Below are 16,930 nucleotides of genomic sequence, written 5' to 3'. Positions count from 1 at the left end.
CTTTTTATTAGAGAGGAACAGGAGAAGCAGTAACCCTGATGCTTCAGAACAACCTGAAACAAGTCTGTTTTATCCTCATAAACACATGTTCAGACATGCACATATGTGGGGATATGACATACCTTTTCAATTTGATCTGGCAGTAAAAGCTCACTGGGATCACTAAGGTTGGGTCGAAAACATTCAGACTCCAGTTCTGTTTTCACAGGAGCAACCTGCTTAGAATTTATGTCTTCCCTTGTAGTAATCTAAAAAAGTAAACAGCAGCAGCGTATTAATATAAGATTGTGACGTGCTGTCAACAATTTCACCCTTTTGAGATAAATTAAACTTTAGACCTTTAAAAAGGTGGCTAAAGCTTTAACTTAAGATTTTATAAGTCAAAAGATGCCTCTTTTCTTTTTTATTTATTTATTTATTTATTGGCCGGGGCTGGGTTTGAACCCGCCACCTCCGGCATATGGGACCGGCGCTCTACTCCTTGAGCCACAGGCGCTGCCCAGATGCCTCTTTTCTAATATCAAGGCATATCCAATGCAGAAAACCTCTTATAATAATAAGCAACATTTTCTCATCCTACATGAGGATCAGACTGATACAAAATGATAAATCCCGTATTTCTGTAGAAAAAGAGATAGCTGCATGCAAACTTTAAACTCTGAGGGGCAAAAATAGCTCAGCTAGATTGTTTTTAATTTCTACTATTTAAAATATGTAGGATTTTATTTTATGATAAACATAAAAATTTGTCAAAAATAAAATGTATTTAAGAAAACTTCCTGGTGCCAAAATTTCCACATAAAGAATAGCAGAATAAAAAGTATAAATTTCTTTACATTGGTGTGTGTGTGTATTTATTTCATTTGAACAGTTACCATTATTTTTTAAATGTTCTCAGGTTTTTACTTCCTAAGCACTGAATTTTTTCATCTCAAAAGACCAAACAATAAATTTTAAAGTTACTTTGCTAACAAATCTGTTTTTAAAATTAGATAAATTTGATGCATTAAAGACAGTATATACTTTTGCTTGATGAAAATATTCTCAAAAGTGTTATTAAAATGATAAAACTGTTGATTAACTTAAAAAAGCTTACTACTAAACAACCTATTCTATTTGGAGCTACCTTTTTATATTAAGTTCTATTAATATATAAAATACAATGACATTAGAAAATAAAAGGCATGAATCATAATTATTATTGTTGAAACTTCTAAATTATAAAATAAGCAGAATTCTACTGGAGCAGATAACTAAAATGCAGCAAAGCTCGGCGACTGTGATTCCATACAGGAATGAAATCTTGCCAGTTTATTTTGTTCCCATAACAGATTTCTTACCAAACAGCACCTGAACAGCATATATTTCCAACCAACACATGTTGTAGAACTGTATTGTTTTTTGACGAGAAATTAAATATTAATTCTTTCACATCATCGTCATGTTTTACCCTTATTGTGATGATGTGAAAGGTTAAAAAACAAACAAAAAAGAAAGAAATCCAGGGCAGCAACAGAAGCATTGAAAGAAAAGAAGAAAATTCAGTAGGTCTAGCAAAGCCATGAAAGCGTATATTATTAAGAAGAGGGAAAGACACAACTAAAAATACACGAAACTGAAAAATGAGTTTTAAAATGTATTGCTTTCTTATTTCTAAAACAAAAAATCCCACTAAGATTATTTCACAGAATTATAAATAATTTATCTAGTTCTGGTGCCTACCCTAGACTATTCCAAAGTGTTTCTAATACCAACAGGAATACTTCAAGAACAAAAAACAATTTATCCCATTATTTGATGTGGAGCTGATACAACTGAAATAGCCTTAAAAAAGAGAAAATATTTAAATATATATAAACAATTAAATTTTAAACTTTCCTATAGTTAACACATTTGTCAGATTCTGTTAGTAAAGATTCATTCTCGCAACCAAAGGCATTCTTCCAGTGTTAAAATTAAATGAAAACTTATTGCCCAAAGAAACACAGTACTGAGGGTAGTTCTGAAATGACAGAAAATTCTTTAGAGTATTTTTCAAATGAAAAGATGACAGAAAAGATAATCCTATAGCTCTTCAAGGCAATACTGTAATCTTTAAAACAAGACAGAATTTTCTCATGGGTCATTTTAGCACTTTAGTCAAAACACATCCCTCAAATGTGAGATTTGCTCTGACCAAGGACACTAAAGAAAGGGAGTACTCAATCTCCGGAGGGGTGGAAACTACTGAAAGGGGCACCTGGAGACGTCTGCAGAGTGTGCGCAGTTCTTCAGTATTTAGAGCATCGATCCTGCGGTGATACTCAGCCACTGACACTACCTGAATATGGAGACAGGAAGACAATAATTCCACTGACAGTTGAGAAAAATAGCAAAAAAAAATTTTAAGGAGAAATTAAAATGGGAAAAGAGAACTATAATCAGGATTTCTTTCCCCACTCCAGCTAAAAATTCAAGGTTTATATAGCAAACTTTGAACAGAGTGAAATATGTGTACACATGAGTTTCACCGCTACATTAAGCTAGTTGACAATAGAAGGTTATTTTACTGACTTCTTCATACAGACTCAATTTAATTTAGTACATAGAAATTATAGTTTTTGTTGCACAGGAAATACTACATAAAATACAACATGCCTTCCTAATACAAAAGACAATGTCTAAAATCTAAATGGTCTGGCAGATTACAAAGAGAAGTGACAGTTTGAACTATCCCTCTAGATTAGGTTAGCTCAACCCTTATATCCTAATGGCCATGCTGGAGGAATTTCTTCTAGGCCTGGGTGACAAACATACCATCTATATCATGAGAAAAATAGGGTAGAGAATGAAAAAATATGAAGTACATTGTAAAACCTAAAGCAACGAGAAAAAACAAGCTCTAAAAAGGAGAAAACTAGATTTTCAGACACATGTCTAATCAACAGTACCTACTTCAGATATGTCTACTTTAGTCTAAGTACCGTTTTCTTCCTGGTTTTTGCCTGTCTTCTACCTTATTTCTGTAGCAGTTGTGACTAAAACTTAACTTTCCTACATTCTAACTTCCTAAAGGAAACTATCTTCTATAATTGCCCAGACCAGTTTCTTGCATAGTGCTAAATATGAAAGCCACATATGACAGACAGACACTATTACGGGGCCAGGCATGGCAGCTCACACGTCTAATCTTAGCACTCTGGGAGGTCCAGGTGGGAGCATCAGTTGAGGTCAGGTCTTCAAACCCAGTCTGAGCAAAGTGAGACCTCATCTCTACTAAGAAATTAGCTGGGCATAGTGGTGCATGCCTGTAGCCCCAGGAGGACTGCTTGAGCCCAGGAGTTCAAGGTTGCTGTGAGCTTGGCGGATGCCATGGCATGACTCCTGGGTGCAGACTGTGCCTCACAACAACGACGACTACAACAACAACTACAACAACACAAATACTATGAAGAAAAGCCCACAAAAACAGACAAATTTCCTCAGGTTAATAAAACATTTACAGCTTTTTCAGATCATGACATAATTCGAAAAAACAGTTACAATAATACAATGAACTCTAGTGGTGTCATAAACACTTGCTGATCTTCCTGAGCTATGATAATTCCTCTTGTGATCAGTCACAACAGATTATGCATTAGAGGCTCTGGCCACAAAACAGTCAAACCAATCGACCCATAAAGTGTTTAGACTTTAACCTAGGTTTTTAAACAGTCTTGTTCTTACCCAACTAAAATGAACTGGCTACCAATACATTCCAAAAGCCACAAAAAAACCCCACAAGAATATAAAAAAGGAAAAGAAACTGGACTGATTTCCATCCTGACCATTTATAATTTTGTAAAGCAATAATGCACTCAATATGGTAACTGACTATACTTACAAAGAAACCTAAAGTGGTTATGCCCTCCAGCTCTGGGGGTGGGGGGTGGGGAGCAGATGGTCCTAGATTTACCCTATCTTTATCTAGTTCTTCATAAAACAATAAAGTAATAATAGTTCATGCCAAATCATATTTTATGAAATTAAATTAGGAAATGCATAAAAAAACTTAGTATCTAAAATATACTAATGAGACCTACTACTATTAATAATACTTTTACTTGATCATTTTTCACCAATTACCCTAAGGAAGGACTAAGTGATAGTGGCTTAAGAGCCTCCTTATTTATTTCTGGTCTTTATTTTTTATATTAAAATATGTCATGTTTAAGATCTCACCTGTTTTGAATACATTAAATGACAGCTCTGAAACTAATTTTAAATTTCAGTATTAGATACAAGTAACAAAGGGTTTCTCCATTAAGAACTACAGTTTTCAATAAAGATGAAAGAAAAATTAGATACTAAAAATAAAAACCATGAGCTTGCTTTTCTACGGCCAGCATGCGAAGTCTCTATAAAAAATTTAATGGCTGATTATAATATATTTTTCTTTCTTCTTATCTGTGGCATTGAATCTAGAGTCTCTTCCAGAAGAATTCTCAAGTCATGTGGCTTATCTATTACTCTGCATTCTATCTTTCCCTCCAGTTAAAACAGATTTTATACCTGTTTTATAAAACTCCTTTTTACCATACTAAACACACATCCCGGATAGAAGCAAAATTAAATTATACTCACAAAAGGAATTGGTTATAACCTAATTGTGCATATCAGTACCACCAAGAGCAAGAGTTATTAATAAAAGAACAAACAAACCTCCATTACATAACATCTGGTAAGTCATAATTTCTTTAATGACACAAAACTGCCTTCTCTCACTTATATTTTTAAAACTGTATTATTCTGTAGGACTCATAAACTCGCTGCTTCTTCACCCTGGGTATTTTTTATGCACCAATGAGCAGAGATACAGAAAACTGCCAAAAACAAAGTCTTTGAATTAATAGAGAAAAAATTTGAATTTGAGTACAAAAATATACTTTTCTCAAAATGAACAGAAAAGAGATATGTAGTTCTTAGTACATATCATAGAATTGCAATCAGTCTTAGTGTTTATACCCTTGGTAAACCATATTCCATGTATAAAATTTATTATTTTAAGCCTAAGTAAAAAATGGACACATATCTCCAAAATACCCCACATCACAAAATCATGCTCCTGATTCCTAGGAGTCCACAGTTGTGGTAAGAAAGACCTTCTAATTAAAATTGTATTTACTAACTATAAAGACATTTCTTGAGGACTAAAGTATTTTGGATGTACTGCTAAATCCCACCATCTACACTAAGTAGCACAACCTACGCTCTAAGAACTAAGTACCGCTCTCTAATCTTTTCAGTCTTGGGACAAAGAATCTTTACACAGAGGAAGTATTTTTGGAAGCATTTATTTTCACAGAATTACTAATATAAAGATAAGATTAAATCCACCCATCACTATTGCAAATGGAGTAACGATGATAACAAGAAAAAGAGAAGAGAAAATTCATAGTTGTTGTCAATTTCATGAATAAGAACATGTTCATCTCCTAGATGTAAAGACAATACCTTGGGCCTAATAGTTCTCCTTCCAGGATGTTCCATGTTTCCTGTGAGAGTATTCCAAAACAAGCCAAAACCTCTCTTCCTTCAAGTGTCTTGCACACTAACCAAGTCCTGTGGTTACCTGTTGAGTATCACCTACTACTTTCTTACTAAAGGGAGATGCAGTAGAAAGAAAAGTACTAACTAATCAACGCCATTTGTACTAATTTTGATTTTTTGATTTTTAATTTTTTCATTTATACTAATTTTGCTATCCAAAAATATGTTAAAGAAAAAGGAAATGTAAGTCTGAACTGTTAAAGCTAATAAAAAGAGCACATAACAGTATACCTGTATTCTAGATTTCATCATATGTAACAGTCTTTATTACAAAATAATACCTGGATTATGTTAAACTTTGCCCCATTTTGCCTTAATTAAAACTACTGCTTTGAAAATAATACTCCATGGAACTACAATACAGGGGATACAAAAGGAACAAATAAAGAATTAGAAGATTAGAAAACAGAATTGATAGAAAAAAAGAACAAAATCTAGAATGAATTCAAAATAAAAAATATTAGTGAAATTTTGATTTGAATTTAAAATCACTTAAAATTAAGTATATCTGCAGAGTGTTCACATAGTTTCATGAGAAAAAATATAATCGCTGTTTTTGCAAAAAACAAAACAAAAACAAACCTAAAACTACTCAAAACCATTTAATTAGAACATGCATATTAGTTTCCTGGAACAATAAATATAAGCTGTGAATCTAACAAAAAGAGAATAATCTTGTTTATTTCATAGTACATTAGGGGAAAGAATACTCATTTACATAATGTTGAATTCCTTAGTGTTCTGTATGATCTGATCTACAGAGCAAAAATTTTATTTTAACTTAAAGAAACAAGAAAAATATCATATATTTCTTTCATTAAATATTCGATATGATTTTACAATATGACTTTAGAGTTTATTCTATTACTATTTTTATTCTTGACAGCAACAAATATTTCCAAAGCATATACTTATATATCTCCATTCAAAAAAACAAAACAAAACAAAACATCCAAACAAAAACATTAAAAAACTAGAAACTCAGCAGGAGATACGAATGCAAAAGGTGGTTTATCCTGAAGGTTAATGTCAATCTACTGGTGCTGTGGCGCTAAGACCAAACCATTAGTCAGCAAAACTGAAGATTAAATGGTCCCATACATAGTACAGTTTGTCAGAAACAAATAATCCTCTCTCAGGAAGAAAGATGCCTAATTCAGTTCCTCAAGATTCTCACAGATTAAGAATAAACAAATATGATGTCATACTGAACGATAACCTAATACACAGCTTACTGTAAGTAAGGTGAAGTGATTAAAAATTAACAAGAAGATTTGAAAAATAACCAAATAAAGTCAATAAGTTAAAAAGCAGATAGGTGACTTACTGAAGTGGAAGACATAGCTGAAATTATCCATAACAAATTACTAAGAATAGAAAATAAAAATATAAAAGAAGTTAGGAGACTTACAGAATAAGATATAATCTATTCCAATCAGGTGCTAGGCAAAAAGAAAAAAAAAATATTTGAAACGGTAAAGACCTGAGAACTGGAAATGGATAAATTTTTGGAAACACACAATCTCTCAAGCCTCAATCAGGAAGAAATAGAAATCTTGAACAGACCATTAACAAGCAGTGAGACTGAATCAACAATAAAAGAAGCTTCCCAACAATGACACAAAAAAAAAAAAAAAAAAAAGCCAAGGGTCAGATGGATTCACAACTAAATTCTACCAGACCTATAAAGAAGTGGTACCAATCCTACTGAAACTGTTCCATAAAACTGAGAAAAAAGACGCCTGTAGTCCCAGCTACTCGGGAGGCTGAGGCAAGAGAATCGCCCAAGCCCAGGAGTTGGAGGTTGCTGTGAGCTGTGTGACGCCACGGCACTCTACCGAGGGCCATAAAGTGAAACTCTGTCTCTACAAAAAAAAAGAAAAAACTGAGAAAAAAGAAATTCTACCTTAAATACATGTGTATATATCCTCTTTTCAATTAGGTTGTAAGTGAGAGAAGAAAGTATTTTACTTACCTTAAAACATAAACAAATAATAATTTCCTGTGAGTTACCTGCTATAGGTGGGGAAGCACAATATAGTGTAAAGAATACCGTGGCTTTGGTTTTACATCTCTGCCTCCTGGTTCTGATTTTTACTAGTTTTGTGACCTTAACAACTTTATTTAATCTCTCCATCTCTGGTTTTTCAAATGGAAATAATGTTCATGCTTTAAGCATTTTATGAGGAGTACAGAAGTGTACATACACTTATATGTAAGACACATTCTGATACATTAAATATATGAAATAAGTAATTCCCTTCCCTTGTTGTAGTGGAAGATTTTGAGAATAAGTATGGCAAAAAGTTTAAGAGCATGGGGTGGGACCAGAATGCCTGTGTTTCCTTCTTTGTACAATGAAGATGATACAGTAATACCTAAAGGGTTCTGAGGATTAAATAAGCCAACATATGTTAAGTGTTTAGAACAATATTTGGTATGCACTGTCAGCAGTCATGGTTATTTTTATCATTATTACAATTATTATCTGAAGCTGAGGTCACTGAAAAGATTTTTACAATTAAATTAGCTACTCTTAAAATTCTACCTGTGAGCTAATTCTTGTGTAGATGTGAGTAATTCATCACAGAGCGAGCTCTTTTCTTGTGTTTTCCTTCATGTATGAAAGCTTAAATAAATACACACAAAAAAATTCTTGTTTTGTCACACGTAAAGGCCTTATATACAAAAAAAGGTAACAAAATTAGTGAACAATTGACAGATAATAAAACAATGTTGCTATTTAATGATTTATGATTTTAACCTGATAAAGCTTAAATTCTTATTATAAAATGGGTTTACAACTTTCCTGAAAATTACAATTTATTGACAGACACTAAAATAGTAGGATATGGTACACAAGTATATCAAATATATGAATAACTTCAAGTAAATGAATGAACGAACAGAGATTAAAGGTTAAACTGTTCATCAGAATAAACTGTGAAGCAACTTAAGCATCCTTTATCAATATGGTTCTCATTGAAGCAAATTGGCAAAATCTTAACTTCATTCCATACACTTAGTTTGGGGTGTATTCTACTTATTATTGGTTAGTTAACACCCTTGAGATTTTACTCATTAACAAAATGAAGATTATCTGCCTCTAGTTAACATACAGAGTTACTGTAAGGTCAAATGTGGTACTATACACTGTGCATTTAGAAAATTATCAAGGTTTACAGAAATATATGGCTATAGTATTACTACTCTGTATGAGAGTTTAGCACTGAAATCTACAAATACTACTAATTTGTTAAGTTAAGACATTTAGAATTCTAAAAAGCTACAAAATACTAAGTATACAATAGTGAAATTTCATACATTCTACACTATTGGTTATTCTCTCAGAAGACTCAGTTTTGAGGCATTAGAGTCTCTTGCAGGCAAAATCTTATAGGGAATCTCAATATACAATGCTGGTAAAAGAACTACAATCTTTTTCATCTCAAGATCTGTGCTATAGCTCCTAGGAATCCATGTTAAAGCAAGCAAAAGAGCCAGAAATGTGGCACCTGATCTTTTCTACACATCAAGACACATCATGTTGTAACATTTCAGAAAACTTTAAAAGGCATCCTGGTGAAGTAAAAAATGTACTAAGGCCAAGCTGTCTCCCTATATTCCATAATCACTAACAGTTCAGTGACCACTCCATCAATTTCCTCATCTTTAAAATGGGAGTAATTCTACTAAACATTCAAGGCTATTGTGAAAGTTCAATGAAATAATATTAATAAACATATTACATATATAAACTGTATGTATGGGTAGAGCTGTTGACCAGTGAGAACCATGCTTGCTAAGGCAAGGGACAAAATATCTAACAAAAATCAGTTTCCTGGGCAGCACCTGTGGCTCAGTGGGTAAGGCGCCGGCCCCATACATTGAGAGTGGAGTTCAAACCCGGCCCCGGCCAAACTGCAATAAAAAAATACCCAGGCATTGTGGGCACCAGTAGTCCCAGCTACTTGGGAGACTGAGGCAAGAGAATCGCCTAAGCCCAGGAGTTAGAGGTTGCTGTGAGCAGTGACGCTACAGCACTCTACTGAGGGCAAAAAAAGTGAAATTCTGTCTCTTAAAAAAAAAAAAAAATCAGTTTCCTATGAGGAATCCTATGTGAGTAAGAATTGGTGAGATAAAAAGTATGTGATGCATATTATACTGATCAATAAAATATGAAATAGCCACATTTTGCCTATATGTATAAAAGACTACGTGGAAGTCTTAGGAAACTAGTAAGTTTATTCAAACTCCAAATTGAAAAAATATGAATAGCTTCATTGTTCCAGGTTTAAAAAAGAAAAGAACTGTATCAACTGACTTATGCGGTCAATCTAATCACAAATTTTTAAAAATAATCATTTCAGGAACCTAAACCTCTTTGTGCCAGTGTAACATTTATACAAAAACTTGAAATTATAAATGAAAATAACACTAATTATAATCATTTTAACATGTTTAACACTTAAGAATGGTAAGCTGGTTGGGGGCATTTTTCAAAGTCATTCCTGGTTTGAAGTATATATCTGTTCTTATTTAAATTATCTGTAATTAGACAAAATAAAATGAACATTCATAAGGCAAAATATAATCCTGAATTACCAGGCAAAGAGCAATTTGCAAATACTTTATAACAAATAATGTACACATATTTATACATAAAAAAACCAAATTCTTAAAGTAACATGGTTAACTAAAATTTTCCTTTACTAGAATATCTTTCAAAGTTTTGTATTAGGTAGCACTGCCTGAAACTTTCTGAATAACTTAAAAAAATCTTTTTTTCTCAAATTGCTAAAATATTATAAACAATATTATAAGAGAGTATACAGTTTGATATCTAGTCAATAAAGATTTAACTTCTTCTGTTCCTTCTATTTTTAAGCCAGGAAGAAATTCTAGCTATTGTCCTACAAAGTTAAGGTTAAATGAAAACATTAAAGCAGCAAAAAGGATTTGGTACATTTCTATTGGGGTGGAACAGAAAAACCAAAACACTTGACACAAAAGAAAATTACAGTCCCTTAATTTCCTTTTGTGAAGCTATTTAGAATTAACTGGAATACAGGCACTTTCTGAAATCATACAATTTTGTATTCTATAAATATTCTGTATGCTTAAACTTTCAGAAACTGTATAATTCTTTGCATGTTACCAGAAAAAGACTAGTACACATAGAAATTGAAATAATTGACTAAGATTTACCAGAGTGTATTTATGATTAATTGGTTGATATCTTCTCCCTTTTTTCCCATACCAGAGACGAGACATTTCCCTTCCAGGATAAATTAAGTTACATCAAATCACATAAGAACTGTTTTCAAAAGCATTTTTCCTCTGTCAAAGATAAATTTCCAGCATCAGAGCCTTACTACAGTGACAAAACAGTTTGCTAGAGACAAAGATTTGATTGACAAGACAGAGAGCTAATCACTAAGTAGTATCCATTGTAAAAACAGTCGTGAGTGGAGGCTATAAAGCTAGGGAGGGAAGAGAGAATTTCCCATGCTTAAGTTTGGTTGCACTGTACTCAAATGTGCAAAGAAAGGGCTCAAAAGTTTAAAGACGCAGAGCTTATATTTCCAAACACCAACCCTAAAAAATACACTAACTCAGTCACAAAGAAATAATTAAATTTCCAGAGTCCTTCCCCAAGTACACAAATGATTTCAATTAACGTTTTGTTTGCTTATACAGTTATAAAATCCCATTCTTTATTTACATCTAAGAATCCTGTGGCTCAAGGAGTAGGGCACTGGTCCCATATGCCAGAGGTGGCGGGTTCAAACCCAGCCCTGGCCAAAAAAAAAAAAACCACAAAAAAAAAAAAACCATAAAATAAAATAAAATAAAATTCCATCTTTTATGTGAACATTTTTAAAGCAATAAGATGTCCTTTAAAGACCCTTCAAAACTCAAATTTTACAAGATGACTATGTAAAAGCCAAGACAAACTACTACAAAGAAATCCTACACAGATATCCAGAGTGACCTGAAGATTACTTTGCCTATTGTATCACCTGTTTTTAAAGTGCATTTTCTAACATTTAAATTCACTTTGCCTAAGTATACTTCACTAACCAGTGGTAAAACTGAGTATACACACAGCCTAAGAAGTGAGTGTTAAAAGATTAAATATAAACTACAAACACATACCTGAACTATGTAGATATAAACTAAAATTATCTAGAGCTCAATTTTAACTTCAGAATATCAATGTTGCAATGATACATCTGAAAATTTCTTCCATTTTGAGGTAAGCCTACTCCTTCCACCGCGCCTGTGTACACACTGCCACCTCTTCACTCACACACACAACACTTTTCTAAACACAATACTGCACCCCACCCTCACCTCCAACTGATTCTTCCTCCACTTTCCAGCATGCACACGCACAGGACACAGCAGCACACTCTTCCTCCCACACATACCAGCCATCCCCCTCCCTATTCCTCCAATTCAGCCCCACCACATTTACCCTAAAATCTCCCTCCCACAGTCCCCCACCAGCACATTCCAGTGCCTCATACATACATATAGGGCCCTGGGGTCACACCCACCATCTCATCCTGTGCTCACTCAACACAACCATAGACAATATTCTATAATTTGGGGGCAATATTGGGAGCACCATTTGGAAAACCTGTCATAATTTCCAGGCAGATTTTCTAAAATGAAAAATACCATGTGTGTTCCGAATGTATTTCAGTTTAAAATGACTGGTGTTAGAAGAAATTTGCTTTGGTTTACTCCTGGTTCTCACCCTTGATAAACCATTGAGAAAAAGACATTTCATTTGATTTTTGGTTTCTGAGACAAGTTGTTCACATGTTCTCAGTCAGCTAATCAAATCTTAGGTTTATTTAAGTGTAAATTGTAATAGTGTTCACTGCTTATTACATAAATCTCTGTACGATTATTCAAAATATTTTATAATCTGTTTTCTGACTTATTTTAAAATCATTTATTATAGTTTCTTATTTTGAGTTTAACCTCTAATGTTCTCCATTTTACTTATATAAATTTAAATATTTAAGCTAACCTTAGCATGTCAGGCCATATAATTTACCATATTATACCATTGCTGGATTTGGTTTTTCACTACCACATGGTGATTGTCTTCTGGAGTCATCTCTGTTTTCACAGCCATGATTAATCAGTAGTATCCTCACTACACATGATCTATTAACTGACTTTTTGTTGTTGAATACTGGCAGAAATCAGAAGAAAGATGTGAGAAGTTCCTTCTCAGTTGCGAGGTAAGGATATTATACCTCAAATAGCAGAAGAACTCATAATTCGTATTTCTTTTGAGTGTTACACCCAAAACACAAATTTGGAGGGAGAAAAGTTTCTTTAATCATTTTATGACTTGATTTTCTAAAAACATGGCTTCTCATCCATCTCTGCCATGTGGATGCAGTAAATTCAAACAGAGCTCCACAGAGACATTACAGAGAGTAAAATCAATGTTTTATACATCTTCAGTAATATGGATAGTATTCTCAAATCCTTTCTCCCAACACATAGGATTTATTAGTCCTGACCACTTTACATTTGGCTAAATTTTCTCTTTCTTAGTAAATACAGGTTTGTGCTAGTCTCCCCCTTTCTGGAATTCACTGCACAAACCTCTAATATTACTATTCCCTCCTTGCTTTATTCATCATTTCTAATTCTTAAATTCCAGGGTTTTCTAATTATCTTCAATAAGACTGGTTTCAATTTACATATTTTGGAATTAAAATTCTTTTAAATGTTATATTATAGAATTTTTCTTGTTATCCCAAATGCATATTTTAATAATTTGTGGCATTTATGGATGCTTGGACACATTTTAAGGTAATGGTAAGAACAATGTAAAATCAGAAAAGAGCACATAAATTTGTATAGCTGGAAGCTTAAAGGGAAGAGAACAAATATTTTCACATTATTACAGTATTTAGAGAATTTTTGTTGTTGTTATTGATGTGTAGTGCAGGAAGAATAAAGACAAGTGAATCGCATTTGCAAAGATACGCTTCCTCAAACTTACTGTAACAAAAATCCTTGCAACAGAGCTTTCCTAAAATGAAAAGTATTGCTTTTTGAAGTAATAAATTTTCTATCACTGAATAAGTTAAAGCACAACAAAGAATAGTGTAAACGTAAAATGAGAAAGAGGCTGGACTGTTAATTCCAATTTCCAAAATCTATGGCTTTAGGATAAAATATTTACTTCAACTGACATAAGGACTTTTTCCAATCTTAAAAGAAGAAACCAATAAATATTTATTGAGAATGAACAAAATGCCTGTACTGTTCTTAGCTTCAAAAATATAGTAGTGCGTAAAATTGACAAATCTCTGCCTCTTGGCCATCAATATACATGTCTGGCTAACAATATTATTTCTTCTTGAATAACAGTGGGGGATAATAAAGATCTCCTAACTATCACCCAAGCAGAGTAGTGAGTATAGCAGTTAAATTTAATCAAACACACTGATGTCCAAATTGGTAACCATTAAGTTCATACTAAATTCTAGGTCATCTGTTCTCTACCTCTAGGTAGAACCAGAAATTCTTTTTTTTAATGTCACTTTATATTTTAAAGTACTCCTGTTTTTGTAAGGGCTTTAGCCAAATTGCTTTGTAAAAAATATTTTAACATATAAAATTACACTTTCACTTAGACAAGTATTCATTAGTTTAACAAATATATTTTAGGTATTTAATGTCAATCAGGCACTAGACCCACACTCCACAGGAATGATTTACAATAACATATATTTTCTAATAGCCTCATTTGAAAAAGTGAAATTAATTTTAATAACATAGTTTATTTAACCTGCCATATTCAAAATGTTATCATTTCAACATTGATATAAAAATATTAATAATAAAATATTTACATTCTTTTTTTTTTTTCTTTTTCCTCTTATTTTTTTTTTATTGTTGGGGATTCATTGAGGGTACAATAAGCCAGTTACACTGATTACAATTGTTAGGTAAAGTCCCTCTTGCAATCATGTCTTGCCCCCATAAAGTGTGACACACACTAAGGCCCCACCACCCTCCCTCTGTCCCTCTTTCTGCTTCCCCCCCCCAATAACCTTAATTGTCATTAATTGTCCTCATATCAAGATTGAGTACATAGGATTCATGCTTCTCCATTCTTGTGATGCTTTACTAAGAATAATGTCTTCCACTTCCATCCAGGTTAATACGAAGGATGCAAAGTCTCCATTTTTTTTAATGGCTGAATAGTATTCCATGGTATACATATACCACAGCTTGTTAATCCATTCCTGGTTTGGTGGGCATTTAGGCTGTTTCCACATTTTGGCGATTGTAAATTGAGCTGCAATAAACAGTCTAGTACAAGTGTCCTTATGATAAAAGGATTTCTTTCCTTCTGGGTAGATGCCCAGTAATGGGATTGCAGGATCAAATGGGAGGTCTAGCTTGAGTGCTTTGAGGTTTCTCCATACTTCCTTCCAGAAAGGTTGTACTAGTTTGCAGTTCCACCAGCAGTGTAAAAGTGTTCTCTTCTCTCCACATCCACGCCAGCATCTGCAGTTTTGAGATTTTGTGATGTGGGCCATTCTCACTGGGGTTAGATGATATCTCAGGGTTGTTTTGAATTGCATTTCTCTAATATATAGAGATGATGAACATTTTTTCATGTGTTTGTTAGCCATTCGTCTGTTGTCTTTAGAGAAAGTTCTATTCATGTCTCTTGCCCATTGATATAAGGGATTGTTGGCTTTTTTCATGTGGATTAATTTGAGTTCTCTATAGATCCTGGTTATCAAGCTTTTGTCTGATTGAAAATATGCAAATATCCTTTCCCACTGTGTGGGTTGTCTCTTTGCTTTGATTATTGACTCCTTAGCTGTACAGAAGCTTTTCAGTTTAATGAAGTCCCATTTGTTTATTTTTGTTGTTGTTGCAATTGCCATGGCAGTCTTCTTCATGAAGTCTTCCCACAGGCCAATATCTTCCAGTGTTTTTCCTATGCTTTCTTTGAGGATTTTTATTGTTTCATGTCTTAAATTTAATTCCTTTATCCATCTTGAATCAATTTTGTGAGTGGGGAAAGGTGTGGGTCCAGTTTCAGTCTTTTACATGTAGACATCCAGTTCTCCCAACACCATTTACTGAATAGGGAGTCTTTCCCCCAAGGTAAGTTCTTGTTTGGTTTATCGAAGATTAGGTGGTTGTAAGATGTTAGATTCCAAGTGTCTATGTCTCTGTTTTTGTGCCAGTACCATGCTGTCTTGACCACTATGGCTTTGTAGTACAGACTAAAATCTGGTATGCTGATGCCCCCAGCTTTATTTTTGTTACTAAGAACTGCCTTAGCTATACGGGGTTTTCTCCGGTTCCATACAAAACGCAGAATCATTTTTTCCAAATCTTGAAAGTACGATGTAGGTACTTTGATAGGAATGGCATTGAATAGGTAGATTGCTTTGGGAAGTATAGACATTTTAACAATGTTGATTCTTCCCATCCATGAGCATGGCATGTTCTTCCATTTGTTAATATCCTCTGCTATTTCCTTTCTGAGGAGTTCATAGTTTTCTTTATAGAGGTCCTTCACCTCCTTCGTTAGGTATATTCCTAGGTATTTCATTTTCTTTGAAACTATGGTGAAGGGAGTTGTGTCCTTAATTAGCTTCTCATCTTGACTGTTATTGGTGTATACAAAGGCTACTGACTTATGGACATTGATTTTATATCCTGAAACATTACTGTATTTTATGATGACTTCTAGGAGTCTTGTGGTTGACTCTTTGGGGTTCTCTAAGTATAAGATCATGTCGTGAGCAAAGAGGGAGAGTTTGACCTCCTCTGCTCCCATTTGGATTCCCTTTATTTCCTTGTCTTGCCTAATTGTATTGGCTAGAACTTCCAGCACTATGTTGAATAGTAAAGTTGACAGAGTACAACCTTGTCTGGTTCCAGTTCTAAGAGGAAAAGCTTTCAGTTTTGCTCCATTCAGTAAAATATTGGCTGTGGGTTTGTCATAGATAGCTTCAATCAGTTTTAGAAATGTGCCACCTATGCCTATACTCTTCAGTGTTCTAATTAGAAAAGGATGCTGGATTTTATCAAATGCTTTTTCTGCATCTATTGAGAGGATCATGTGATCTTTATTTTTGCCTCTGTTAATATGGTGGATAACGTTTATGGACTTGTGTATGTTAAACCAACCTCGCATCTCTGGGATGAAGCCTACTTGATGATGATGAATGACTTTTTTGATGATAAGCTGTAATCTATTGGCTAGGATTTTGTTGAGAATTTTTCCATCTATATTCATGAGTGAGATTGGTCTGAAATTCTCCTTTTTGTTTGGGTCTTTTCCTGGTTT

General features: G+C 33.6%; 1 protein-coding gene across 10 annotated transcripts in view; it reads right to left on the bottom strand.

The window, feature by feature from the left end:
• OXR1 (oxidation resistance 1) overlaps positions 1 to 16,930 on the bottom strand; it is a 470,813-nt gene that overhangs the window by 10,742 nt on the left and 443,141 nt on the right. For 6 of the 10 annotated variants that reach the window (XM_053558779.1, XM_053558787.1, XM_053558781.1 and 3 more), the window contains 2 exons: positions 2,240 to 2,320; positions 123 to 248 (listed from right to left, as the gene is read on the bottom strand). In XM_053558779.1, coding sequence (XP_053414754.1) covers positions 123 to 248; positions 2,240 to 2,320 — 207 coding nt within the window. Of the gene's footprint in view, positions 1 to 122; positions 249 to 2,239; positions 2,321 to 10,776; positions 11,070 to 16,930 lie in introns of those variants that run through there. The other 4 variants (XM_053558783.1, XM_053558784.1, XM_053558788.1 and 1 more) reach the window with 3 other exon arrangements.

The sequence above is a fragment of the Nycticebus coucang genome, chromosome 13, assembly GCF_027406575.1.
Source record: "Nycticebus coucang isolate mNycCou1 chromosome 13, mNycCou1.pri, whole genome shotgun sequence".
NCBI lineage: Eukaryota > Metazoa > Chordata > Mammalia > Primates > Lorisidae > Nycticebus > Nycticebus coucang.
Note: the sequence above shows the minus strand (reverse complement) of the source record. Positions and strands in the feature narration are given on the sequence as shown.